The 14,264-nt window shown below is 36.0% G+C and overlaps 1 protein-coding gene across 1 annotated transcript; it reads right to left on the minus strand.

The window, feature by feature from the left end:
• Nucleotides 1-7,736: 7,736 nt before the first annotated feature.
• On the minus strand, nt 7,737-8,903 carry LOC140874473 (uncharacterized). Its single transcript, XM_073277764.1, has 2 exons — nt 8,280-8,903; nt 7,737-8,138 (listed from the first exon to the last, which is right to left on the minus strand). Exons 1-2 carry the CDS (start codon nt 8,901-8,903, stop codon nt 7,737-7,739), a joined length of 1,026 nt encoding a protein of 341 aa, XP_073133865.1.
• Nucleotides 8,904-14,264: the final 5,361 nt, after the last annotated feature.

The raw sequence follows: 14,264 nt of genomic DNA on the forward strand, positions 1-14,264 counted from the left end.
TCGGCATGCAACCTTGAGGTTCTGCTTTGATAAAAGTATTTGAAATCTATGGATTTGATGTTCTCTATGTTTCATTGATAACACTAAAATTATAATCGAAATTTATGAATTTGAAATACTTCAATTCAAGTGCAACCTGAGTGTATTTGGATTTGTGGATTTCAAATTCTTGACTCAAATGTATTGTTAATATTGTTTAGAATTTTATAATTTGGTTTTGTATCGGATATCATACAATCACATGATGTTAATGACAAAAAATTGGGTCAAATTAATAAAATATATTTTCGAGGAAAAAATTAAAAATGAAACCGGTTCTCTAGGAAGGGAAGAATATTTTGTTTTTCTTTTTTTCAATACCTATTTGTAAAAATAAAAACAGTCCTAGTATTATATTTTAAATTCGTTATCTAATCTTGAAACGATATAATCCATTATTAACCCTCCATCCTCTTAGGTTATTGAAAAGTAAATTTCAGGAAAAATTTCCATTTTACTTTTATATAATGAGTGTTTTAATAGGATAAATAATTGTTAGAAGCTGTTAATGTGTGTAATGATAAGATTGATTCGTAAGAGAATAGATAAATAATATTAAATATGAAAATTGTATTATATATTTTGAATGGATTAAAAAAAATGTGAAATTTAAATTTGAGATCGATGGTTTTATGTTGAAACATTACATAGTTTTGATATTCACGAAACTAAACAAGAAAAATCAGAAGTAAATTGTACGAACTCAACGAGCGGAACCAAATTAGAAAAATGGACGAATTTGGGAGCTAAACTGAAGATATTAACTATGTTGACATGACTGAAGCTCAATCCAAGAAATGAGGTAAACTACATTCAGTTTATGGAATTAAACTGAATCAATTTCATATATGCTAAACTGAATCGGTTTTTCGGAGTCAAACTGTCTCACAGCCAAATCAAAGCTTAACGATTGCTAGACTGAATCATCCAAGAGACTGAGTAATCAAGACTAAATCAACCTAACTCTTGTGGATAGATTTTTCCGTACATAGCCGATATCGCAGAAGCCAGAGCACAACAATGTACGATCACGACAAAGAATATACGAGAAAAAGACAAGCTAACGTCCTCTATTTGAATTTGAAAGAGTCGTTGCCGGCCAAGTATAAATACATATCAAGGGATGCTTGAAATGCATCCGGCTCCTCAGAAAAATACTCACGCAAATATTCAAGTTACCAGAGGTAAAATGAACACCTTCAGTTTACCCACAAACCATTAAGTCGAGGAACTTACGCATACTTCAAAGTATATATCAAGAAGCCGAAGAATACAAGCACACATATATCAGTGTATCAGATCAGCAAAATCGAATTGTGCTTAAGTGTTGAGTTATAATGCAAGTGGGTAAAGTCAATTGAAAACTGACCAGTCGATTTGTATTAGCAAAACAATTGAGGTACTGCAAACCTTATTGTAACAAAAATTAGTCGAGGGCTGAGTTCTCGATTCTAGGAGTTTTGGGATAGGAAATCGTGTGTAAGTCCTAGTCTTGGAGTGGGCTGTTGCAAAGTGTTGTAATAGTCAAAGTTTTCTAGATTCAATCCTTCCGAGGTGGAAGAAGGGGTGGCGTAGGAGTATTGAAATCTCCGAATATCCAGAAACAAACATTTGAGTTATCTTACTTTCAGTCGAGCATTCTCACTCAATCACTACTCCGATACAACCATTTAATCACAAGTTCTAATCTGTTAGTTGACATCATTTCACACATAATATTTGTTTTCCAATTAACATCGACACGCGAGAAGAAAACTGTGGGGACCCGGGTTGCTAATCTTATCTTGGGGCAATTTATAATTCAACATTATACGTTCAAAGTAAATCAATTAATTAATACCAAATTTTTTTATACATGTCTCGCGCGCGCGCGCGGGCGCGAGGCAACATTCCAGCAAAATTTCTGGTTGCCCGCGCTCGCGCGAGAAGAGCTCTCACCCGCGCGCAAGGAAACAAACCAGCGATCCCTGGATGTATCTCGCTCGGGCGCGAAAAACTCTCGCTCGAGCGAGGTCTGCCCAGCCAGAAAAATGGGACCTTCCCTCTAATGTTTTCCATTTCATTTTGTACTATACCATGAAATAGCAATCATGATTATCTATTATAATCTTGTCAAACTACAAATTCAAACATATATATTCATACATGAACATTGTATTCTAGAATACACAATATGTACCACGCTAAAAAGTGACGAATATCAAACATATATACTAATATCTAGTGTTCTAACATGTTTGATACAAATTCTAATACACTAACTGCTAAACAAAAATCACCACATGCTACTACTCTCTCTCGAGCTATCCCTGTTGCTTCTGACCAGCTCCTGCCCCACCTATTGTCATGCACACATACAAAACAAAGCAATAGCCGGATAATTTCGGTGAGAATAAAACCAAGTATAAATAACAAAACATGCAATATAATAAACATGAATGCAATGCATGTTACCCAATCGAGGTGAAGTCAAGTATTTTATTTTCTCTGACTTTGGTGTAACTATAGTGAGTCTTCTGGCTCTGAAAGTAACTCTACATTCCGTACCACTCAACTACAGCCCTCCAAACATCATATGCACTCTAGACCAATCAGCCCTCAGTGCTTTTCAAGGTAGAGTTCAATATGAATGCAACATATTCTGTATGCATTAAATGCTCTAAAACATCTTGAACAATTAATCAAAGAATCAAACCAAACAAGAACACGTATCAAAATCACATAAAAGCATATAAGAAAACAAGTATGTGATTTAAAAGGGAATACTCGAAAATTATAACTATTTCGAGTGTTCTCTCCCATCTGAATTAGCTGTCATTTATACCTTTCAATGTCGAGTCTGAAAGTACTTCAAATCTGAAAATATAACATCAAGATCATCTATCAAAATCTGCTCAAATCATGGCAACTTGCTCAATGCAACAAACATCAAACCTTCTTCAATTCTTTCTCGGTTCGAAAGATAAATTCTCGAGTCGTCAAACTTCGATATAAATCTGAAATATAGTATTTGGAACAATGCATATCAGCTTATAACTCAAGAATTCTCAGCTCAAACAATAATATCAAAATCTTGACAATTCTTGAACCGACGGCGTAACGGCTAAAAACCGGCGATCCAAACGATATCCAAATCAATTCATCAAGCATATACAACACAACTCTCCAATATTTCAGCATGTATACGTTGAGAATCAATACCATCAGAAATCAAAGTGTTCGAAGATAGCTGCTAAAAATCATAATAAATCCGAACGACAGTCTTTTACCGATCCGTCTTCGAATACATAATCGGTACTAGCTCATAGATGCATATATCCAAGAATAATAACAACCCATATTCAATATAAAAAAGTATGAAAGAACTCAATAAAAGTTGTACCAAAACAAAGGTCTCGAAGCGGTGATCGCAAATATATATTTATTTTGAATTTCTAACGGCCGAATCACAAGTTATCGGAGCTTGAACCAGATGAAAATGGCGTCCCAAGGGGTTTTCAGCTTCTTTCTCGTATTTTCTGCTGATGGTAACGTGTAAATGGTGATGATGCAAGTGGAATAGAAGACATATATAGCATATTTGCAGTTTAGTCCCTGAACTTTTGGCTATTTGCAATTCAGTCCCCGAAAAAGTGATTTATTTCAATTTCAATCCTTATCAATTTAATAATATTAGAATTCTAAACTCTAAATATTCCCAAATGAAATATTCTCGGATTAAAATTAAATAATCTCGGGCCTTACATTTCTCCCCCTCTAAGACATGAGTTCGTCCTCGAAATCATAAGCAAGCTGTATATGCAATCTGTATACGCATAAGATAATAAAATAACAAAAAATAGAATAAGAACTCACATCAATGAAACAACTCTGGAAATATCTGTCTCATATCTGACTCAGTCTCCCAAGTCGCTTCTTGAGTGCCATGTTGACTCCACTGAACTTTGACTAGCTGAATCTTTTTGTTTCTGAGTTGTTTGTCTTTGCGATCAAAAATCTAAATAGGCTGCTCAAAGTAACTGAGAGTCTCGTCAAGTTCAGCTTCATCAGGCTGAAGAATATGGGAAGGATCAGGCTGATACTTCTGCAGCATAGAGACGTGGAATACATCATGAATACCAGACAAAGATGGAGGAAGAGCAAGTCGATAAGAAAGATCACCTATCTTCTCGATAATCTCATATGGACCGATAAAACGTGGAGATAACTTTTCTCTCTTGCCAAATCTGATTGTACCTCTAAACGGAGAAATCTTCAAGAAAACTCTGTCTCCCTGATCAAAAGATAGAGGTCGTCGTCTGATATTCGCATAATTTTCTTGTCTATCCTGAGATGTTTTCATTATTTTCTGTATAAGCTTTACCTTTTCAGTCATTTCTTGGATCATATCAGGCCCAACATCTGGTACGTCTGAGATATCATCCCAATATAACGGTGATCTACATTTCTTTCCGTACAGTGCTTCGAATGGAGCCATCTCAGTGCTAGTCTGATAGCTGTTATTATAAGAAAATTCTGCAAGTAGTAATGAATCTTGCCAACTAGTACCAAAGTCTAGTACTACAGCTCTCAGCATCTCCTCAAGTGTCTGGATAGTCCGCTCTGACTGTCCGTCTGTTTGAGGATGATATGCAGTATTCAGATGAAATTGAGTACCAAGAGCTTGTTGCAAGCTATGCCAAAAATGTGATGTAAATCTAGGGTCTCAATCTGAAACGATAGATTTAGGCACACCATTTAATCTTACCACTTCTCTGACGTAGATCTCTACCATCTGATTATGTTTGTACGTCATTCTGTACGGAATAAAGCATGCTGATTTTGTCAACCTATCAATAATAACCCAAATGGAATCGCATCCTCTGGATGAACGTGGTAGCTGTGTAACAAAATCCATGGAAATGTGATCTCATTTCCATTCTGTAAATGATAAACTCTGCAATAAACCACCTGGCTTCTTTCGTTCAGCTTTTACCTGTTGGCAATTCAAACATCTGAATACAAATTCAGTCACATTTGACTTCATCTGTTTCCACCGATATCGCATCTTCAGATCATTATACATTTTTCTGCCACCAGGATGAATACTGAATCTACTGCTGTGAGCCTCTTTCAATATCTGCTGTTTCAAGTCTGAAACATTTTGACATCAATCTGAATATCAGGTCAGTGCTGGAGCAGCTGTTGTAGGGACTCGGGTTGCTAATCTTTTCTTGGGACAATTAATCAAAGAATCAAACCAAACAAGAACAAGTATCAAAATCACATAAAAGCATATAAGAAAAAAAGTATGTGATTTAAAAGGGAATACTCGAAAATCATAGCTATTTCGAGTGTTCTCTCCCATCTGGATTAGCTGTCATTTATACATTTCAATGTCGAGTCTGAAAGTACTTCAAATCTGAAAATATAACATCAAGGTCATCTATAAAAATCTGCTCAAATTATGGAAACTTGCTCAATGCAACAAACTTCAAACCTTCTTCAATTCTTTCTCGGTTCGAAAGCTAAATTCTCGAGTCGTCAAACTTCGATATAAAGCTGAAATATAGTATTTGGAACAATGCATATCATCTTATAACTCAAGAATTCTCAGCTCAAACAGTAATATCAAAATCTTGACAATTCTTGAACCGGCTGCGTAACGGCTAAAAACCGGCGATCCAAACAATATCCAAATCAATTCATCAAGCATATACAACACAACTCTCCAATATACGTTGAGAATCAATACCATCAGAATTCAAAGTGTTCGAAGATAGCTGCTACAAATCATAATAAATCCAAACGACAGTCTTTTATCGATCTGTCTTTGAATACATAATCGGTACTAGCTCATAGATGCATATATCCAAGAATAATAACAACCCATCTTCAACATAAAAATAAAGTATGAAAGAACTCAATAAAAATTGTACCTAAACGAAGGTCTCGAAGCGGTGATCGCAGATATGTATTTATTTTGAATTTCTAACGGCCGAATCACAAGTTATCGGGGCTTGAATTAGATGAAAATGGCGTCCCAAGGGGTTTTCAGCTTCTTTCTCGCCTTTTCTGCTGATGGTAACGTGTAAATGGTGATGATGCAAGTGGAATAGAAGATATATATAACATATTTGCAGTTTAGTCCCTGGACTTTTGGCTATTTGCAATTCATTCATCGGAAAAGTGATTTAATTCAATTTCAATTCTTATCAATTTAAGAATATTAGAATTCTAAACTCTAAATATTCCCAAATGAAATATTTTCGGATTAAAATTAAATAATCCCGGGCCTTACAGAAACAGTTCATTTGACCAACCTCAACTGAATATAATCTTGAAGTTTCAGGGGTCAACTGCTACAGTGATATCAAGAAAGCAGTTCTGCCACCCTCAACCACCCTCAGTTTGACCGAGATGACTCGGAATTTATTATTATTATTATTATTATTATTATTATTATTATTATTATTATTATTATTATTATTTAATATAAAATTAATAACGATTTGCTAAATTTTTATATGTTATATGTTTTTAAAAAATTATTGTATATTGATATAATAAATTTTTGTCATTTAATGTTTATTTTTGAACAATTTTGATTTTTTAAAATAATATTATATTTTTTCTAGTAATTACTATACTTTAAATTTTCTACCACTAAACTATCAAATTTAAATTATATATAAGCTTAGATTCTGTTATTATGTATTTAAATTAAATATTACTATTATTATTGTGTGTTTGAATTTTTATTTAATTATTTTGTTAAAAAATTAAAAAATAAAAAATAAAATTGGGTTGGTTCGGGTTGATCGAGTTTGTCCGGTTAGCCGAGTTTGGGTTCGGGTTGGCCATTTTTGGTTAGATTCGGGTTCGGCTTGAGAAATTTTTAAATAATATTTCGTCAATCCGACCCGAACCCACCCGCATTGACGGGAAAATCAGGTAGTTAATTGGTCACGGGTGATCTTTTCAGGTTGGATGCCACTATATTCAAAATTAATTGACCCTTGTATATTGACCCGATAAACTGAATACATAGAAAATCATAAATAAATTCAAATAATGCAAACCAGATAAGAGGATACATAATACTGATAGTAAATAACATGATAAATAACAATTTCATTTGACCCGATTTATTATTCACATGAAAACTGAATTACTATCACATGTTTTCCTCACAAATGCATATGTAACCATATTAAATATTAACCTTCCCTTGGGCCGATTAATACACATAAAAATTACATACACAAAAATTTTTATATGTCAAAATAAATTTATTTCCATCAACTCATTTTAAAATATATAAAAATAATCTTATCATTATTTGAATAATTAAAATTTTAAACTAAAATATCGTTAAAATCCAAAACAAAATGGGCTTATAATCGAATTAAGTTTGATCCAAAAATATTTGTTGGGTTAGAAATATTTACCAAAAACAAAGTAACCTGATTTTTATTTTTCTTGAATTTTTGAATTTTTGAAATAAGATAGAAAAAAGAAAACTCTAACCCATCATCTCCACCATCTGTCGCCGCCCTTCCTCTGGCCAATAACGGTACACATGCAAGCGAACACCACGTGACCATCACCAAGGACGGATCCAGAAATTAGAATTAGAAAGAGCTTGAACTTAATGTAATAAGTTATATATTATTACAAAAAACTATATCTAAAAAAGACAATATACATTATATTGTTCAAAAAAGTTGAGCCCTACGAGATTTTGAAACATAAATTTCATGTATAATAGAATCTACATCTATTTCTTTAGCTAAATATCGTTCAATATAGAGTGTCAAGCAATCAGCAAAAAAGCCATCCTCCATTTTATTGCGAAGTGCCGTCTTCACATGCTTCATTGCAAAAAAAGCTCGCTCATTAGTTGCAGTAGAAACAGGTAACGTCAAAACAAGATGAATCAATCTGGTCAACATTACGTAAACCTTTAATCGCCCACTCTCAGTCAATTTTTGACACAACCCAACAAGTGTAAAAGCCTTCAAATTCTGCATCACATCAAGTTTATAATGTACCAATTCATACTCCAAAGCAACAATTTCTTGATCTGTGAAATCTTCAGGATAAAACTTTGTTGCAAGCTTTCAAATATCATCACTATTAAACGAGTTAAATGAATTTTTTGGATCTAAATCTGCAGTTAGGGAAATAAATTCAACTGATGACTCATTAAACCGAGTATTTAGCTCCATCAAGATGAAATCTATTGTTGCATTAAAAACATCAAAGTGGTAATGATGCTCGACTATGGTTTGCTGCCGAGAACGACCAATCTTATATAGACAATCAAGGTCTGGCACATCAATTTCATTTTTTGAACAAAAATCTTTCACTCCGTAAAGAAATTCTTCCCATCCGCATTCTCTAAGTTCTTGAAGGATAGTTTTGGTAGTAGAGACAAATGTTATAGCAGTCAAAATGTCTTGAGATTTTTTTTGAAGAGCTTGACAAAGAGTATCTTTTATTCTCCTAAATTTATGCATCAAGTGCAAAATGAACACAAATTCAAATCTTGCCATATTTCTGTAAACCCCCCGAACTTCAGCCTTAGCTCTTCCATTTGGAGAATGGTCACTAAGAACTTCAAAAACTTTGCAAGTTGCAGCATACATACATATCAATTTTTTTACTGAGTCAGAGTGAAAACTCCAACGAGTAGCTCCTGCTCGCTGCAAATTACCAATCTGATTGGCCCCACTTCCAGAATCACGTTCTCCAATTGCTAACATATGCTCAATTTCATTTCTCTGTGCAGTATGTAACTCAGCAATGCGCTTAGTAGAAGAAGTGACAATATTGACAATATTGTCCAAATGAGAAAAAAAATTCCCAAATAACACTAACATCCTTAATTATCTGCAAAAACCAATGTCAGTTGTAATCGATGGGCAAAACAGTGAACATAGTATGCATAAGGACAATCACTAAGAAATAATGCCTGAAGTCCATTCCATGTGCCACGCATATTGCTAGCTGAAACGACTCGATCTAATAAAATACTAGATTTTTTTTAAATAGTAATAATAATAATAATAATAATAATAATAATAATAATAATAATAATAATAATAATAATAATAATAATACATATATGTCCATACATATATGTATAAAAAATTAAAATAAACATTACTAAAAACTTGATATAAATGATGACCAAATATAAAATAAATCTCGAATGATGCAGTAATAAATTAACATCTCAACTAACAATCCATAAACCATGCATCCATAATAAAATAATATTTTCAACCACAAAAAACGTGTAAATGCAGAAAACTTGTTTTAAAGTATTGATAAAATATCATGACATAAAATACGGATAACATCGGTCATGGGTGCCGTCAACGTGTGAACTCATAGGCCCTCACCGCCGGTCGCAGCAACCGTGTCATCTACTATATCATCATACTCACCTGCACCATATAAGCGTAGTGAGCCTAGAGGCCCAACATGTTTTATCTTATGCATAACAAGGGTTAAAATCATGCAAACACATAATCATATTAATACATATAACTTACATGAACGTGCATGCATGATCTTAAAAGAATAATGCATCATAAACATCTGTCATCATCAATCAATATATACATCATAACTAATCATACATAGCATAATTGAGCATGTCATCATCATAAATGGTCTATGTCATATCCATGAATGTGACTAATAATTGTGTCGACTGATCAGTCTAAAGAACCAACGTACGTGGCGGTGAATAATCACCTCTATGCTGGTAGTAAACTACACCAACACAAAGGTGGTTTAACTACCTCTATGCTAGTGGTAAATCACCTCTGTGCTGTCACATCACTTCAATTTCCATCAAAAATATTTTTCATGCTCAATTCTCAATCATAAACACATCATAAAAATATTTCATGTATGCATGCACTTCAAATATGTCCGTAATATATATTTAATTAATTTTCATAATAAATACTTATACTTAAAATAAACTTCATGCATAAAATAAATTAAATATATATTCCGAACTTAGTTATTTTTCATGAAATTGTCCAGACTGCTGGTCACATAAACTTAAGCCCATAAATTTTTAGACTGACCCATTAACTTAATTTAAGGCTAAACATCATAATATGGCCAAAATAAATTACTTAAACATTATTGGGCCCAAATAAAATATTTAAGCCCAATAACCTATATAAGCCCAATAATAGTCACTGATGGCCCAAAAATTCATAGACCGGCCCAATAATTTCCATGGGCACCCAAGCCCATGAAAATTATTGGGATTACTTAATTAACTAATTTTAAGGCCTAATAAAATAATTAAAAGCCCAATAAAGTCTTTAAAATAATTTATAGGCACAAAACACACTTAAACTAATTAATCACTTAAAAATAAAATACCCGAGCCCAGCTAACCAAACCCGGACCCGGACCCAAAAACATAACCCATGACCCGAATACCCTGACCCGAACCCCAAAAACCAGCCTAGCCAGCCCCAGCCCCAAAAAACCTTTCACCCCATCTCCTCATCCTCTCGACCGTGCAGCAGCAGGCCTTTATGGCCTGCTGCCGGCCAGCTCCGGTCACCCTCCGGCCATAGATCCACCACCCTGACGTAGCCCACGTCTGGGCGGTTCCAACGAGCCATGCCTTGATTAGAACTGATGCATACATAGTCCTAGCAAACCACGTTCCGAAAATCCCCAAATTTGCTGTAATCTGCTATGCACAAAGAAAAAGCTTCGGTCCTAGCCATCTCCAGCCCCAAGCCCAGCCACGGCTCGGTCCCTAGGACCCTAAGGAACCCCTCTGGACTTGGACCAGCAGCCATGCGTGTTCCATGACAAGAAAACGTGATAGATGCCACCAAACATGAAAGAAAACGAGTTGCTCAAATATACAATACAATATCTTGCATGCATCAGAAAAATCGAAGTAAAAACCTTATGAATTTGTCATGAAACATGTATATAGCTTATATGGTGAGAAAGGAAAAGATTAAACATGCCTTTGATTTTATTTGAAGCTTTAACGCGTATACGGGCTCCGGGACAATGGATCAACAAAAACTCGCTAAAAAAACCTCCAAGGGTCAGCTATGGTGGCTGTTTTTTTTTTTTTTTTTTTTTTTTTTGTGGAAGAACGTGGAAGAGGCTGATGAAGAAGGTGGGTGAGGCGGCTAGGGGATTAACGTGGGGTTAGGGAGGGATTTAGGGTAGAAATTTAGGATATAATTAAATTTTAATTACACAAATTAATTATATTAACTAATATACCATAAAAATATAATTTTTAAAACTCCTAAATATCATCCTAATCTGATGTTACCATAAAAATCCCAAAATCATATATTTAAGGATTTTTAAAAGCCCTTAAAAGTTAATAAAATGACTTAATTTTGAGAAAAATGGAATACTATATATTTATACTTATAAATATTAAAATTTTCAAAATAATACCTTAAAATAATATTTTAAGGCTTATAAAAATTTCATAAAATATTTTGGATGAAGTTCCAACATCTCGTCCGTCCACGGTCCCGTCTACGCGATAGAATAAATGATTTTCTCAAAAATCTAAAAATCACATAATTGCGGGTTAAATGATAAAATAAACTTTAAACCATGCACATAAATCACATAATAACACATAAATATCATTTAACCCACATTTTTAAATTTTTAAATAATTATTTTCCTAATTATGCATGCGAATTTACGTATTAAAAATACCGGGTATTACAATTCTCTCTCCCCCCCCCCCCCTTAAAATAAATTTCGTCCTCGAAATTAAGGTACTTACCCGAACAACTCTGGGTAGCGAGTTCTCATGTCTGGCTCGGTCTCCCAAGCAGCTTCCTCCTCATAGTGGTTCAGTCACTGGACCTTGACCACCGGTATGACCCATGTCCTAAGCCTCCGCTCCTCCCTAGCCAAAATCCGAACTGGCCTCTCCTCAAAAGCTAGCTCTAGTGTCAACTGTAGAGGCTCGTAATCAAGGACATGCGATGGATTCGAGATGTATCTCCGAAGCATGGACACATGAAACACGTTGTGCACTGCCGCAAGATCTGGTGATAGCGCCAAACGGTAGGCCAACATGCCAACCCTCTCCAAAATCTCGAATGGACCAATATATCTCGGATTGAGCTTGCCTCTCCAACCAAAGAGCATCACACCCTTCATAGGTGACACCTTCAGAAACACGTGGTCACCAACAACGAACTCAAGATCTCGTCGTCGTGTGTCAGCATAACTCTTCTGACGACTCTAAGCAGTCCTCATACAATTCCGAATCTCAATCACAAAATCTGCAGTCTGCTGCACTATCTCGGGACCAAGTAGAACTCTCTCTCCTACCTCATCCCAGTGCACGGGAGATCTGCATCTCCTCCCATAGAGAGCCGCATAAAGAGTCATACCTATAGATGCCTGATAACTGTTATTATAGGTGAATTCTACTAACAGATATCTCTTCTCCCAAGAGCCCTGGAAATCGATGACACATGCCCTCAATAAATCCTCGAGAACCTGGATCACCCTCTCAGATTGGCCATCTGTCTAGGGATGAAAAGCTGTGCTGAATAGTAACCTAGTCCCCAATGCTGTGTGTAGACTCTTCCAGAACGCAGATGTGAATCTTGGATCTCTGTCTGACATGATAGACACAGGTATGCCATGCAGTCTAACAATCTCTCTGATATAAAGCTCTGCATACTGGTTCAAAGTAAAAGTAGTCCTCACTGGTAAGAAATGAGCTGACTTGGTGAGTCTAGTCTATCCAAAATTACCCAAATCGCTGTTCAACCTCTTGAACTCCTCGGAAGGCCAACCACAAAATCCATCGTGATGTTCTCCCACTTCCATTCCGGAATGGAAAGAGGTCTAAGCAACCTTGCTGGACGCTGATGATCTTCTTTGACTTTCTGACAAGTCAAACACTCTGATACGAATCACCCAATGTCCCTCTTCATACCCGGACACCAATATAATGACTGCAAATCTCTGTATATCTTCGTACTTCCGGGATGAATGGAGTACCGAGATGTGTGAGCCTCTGTCAAAATCTCGGCCCTCAGTTGATCAACGTTCGGTACCCACATACGACCTCGGTACAGAACAATACCATCCACGACAGTATAAAGAAGACTGCCCTTGGCCTCGTCCCTCTGCCTCATACGCTGTAACTCCTCATCAGCAGGCTGTCCATCTCTGATCCGATCTCGAAGAGTCGGCTGCACTATCAATACTGCTAAAATCGGCGCATGACCGCCCAATTAGATCTCCAAATCAAACCTCTGAATCTCCCTCTGAAGTGGCAACTGCACTGATAAACAAGATACTACCGACGTCTTCCGACTCAATGCATCAACCACTACATTAGCCTTACTCGGATGGTAGCTAATGTCACAGCCATAATCCTTCACAAGCTCTAGCCATCTGCGTTGCCTCATGTTCAACTCCTTCTGAGTGAAGAAGTACTTGAGGCTCTTGTGATCAGTGACAATCTTGCACTTCTCACCATACAGATAGTGCCTCCAAATTTTCAACGCAAACACAACTGCTGCAAGCTCCAGATCATGCGTCGGATAATTCTGCTCATGAATCTTCAGCTGTCTCGGCACATAGGCAATCACTCTGTCACACTGCATAATTACGGTGCCTAAACCCATCTTAGACGCATCTGTATGCACCACTAACTCCTCATGTGCGACTGACATCGCTAACACTGGTGCAGAATTGAGTGCCTCTTTCAACTGATTGAAGCTCCTCTGACAATCAGGACTCCACACAAACATTCATTATTTTTGGTCAGTAAAAGCCCTTGATAAACTTTCTGTAGTATCCTACCAAACCCAAGAAACTGGGAATCTCTGATGCATTCTTTTGAGTCCCCCAATTCTGCACTGCCTCAACCTTAGACTGATCCACAGCTACCCCATCTCTAGAAATGATATGGCCAGGAAATGCCACCTGCTCAAGCCAAAACTCACACTTGCTGAACTTTGCATACAATCTATGCTCTCTCAGAGTCTGCAAAGCTATCTTCAAGTGCTGTCTATGTTCCTCAAGTACACGGTTCATGAGATCCATGAAGACCGCTGGAACATTAGTCAATCTGAATGGCATCACTAAGAACTTGTAATACCCATATCGTGTCCGAAAAGCAGTCTTGGACATGTAAGAATCCTGACTCGTAATTGATGGTATCTAGATCGCAGATCGATCTT

Source organism: Henckelia pumila, chromosome 1 (genome assembly GCF_033568475.1).
Source record: "Henckelia pumila isolate YLH828 chromosome 1, ASM3356847v2, whole genome shotgun sequence".
In the NCBI taxonomy this organism is placed as follows: Eukaryota; Viridiplantae; Streptophyta; class Magnoliopsida; order Lamiales; family Gesneriaceae; genus Henckelia; species Henckelia pumila.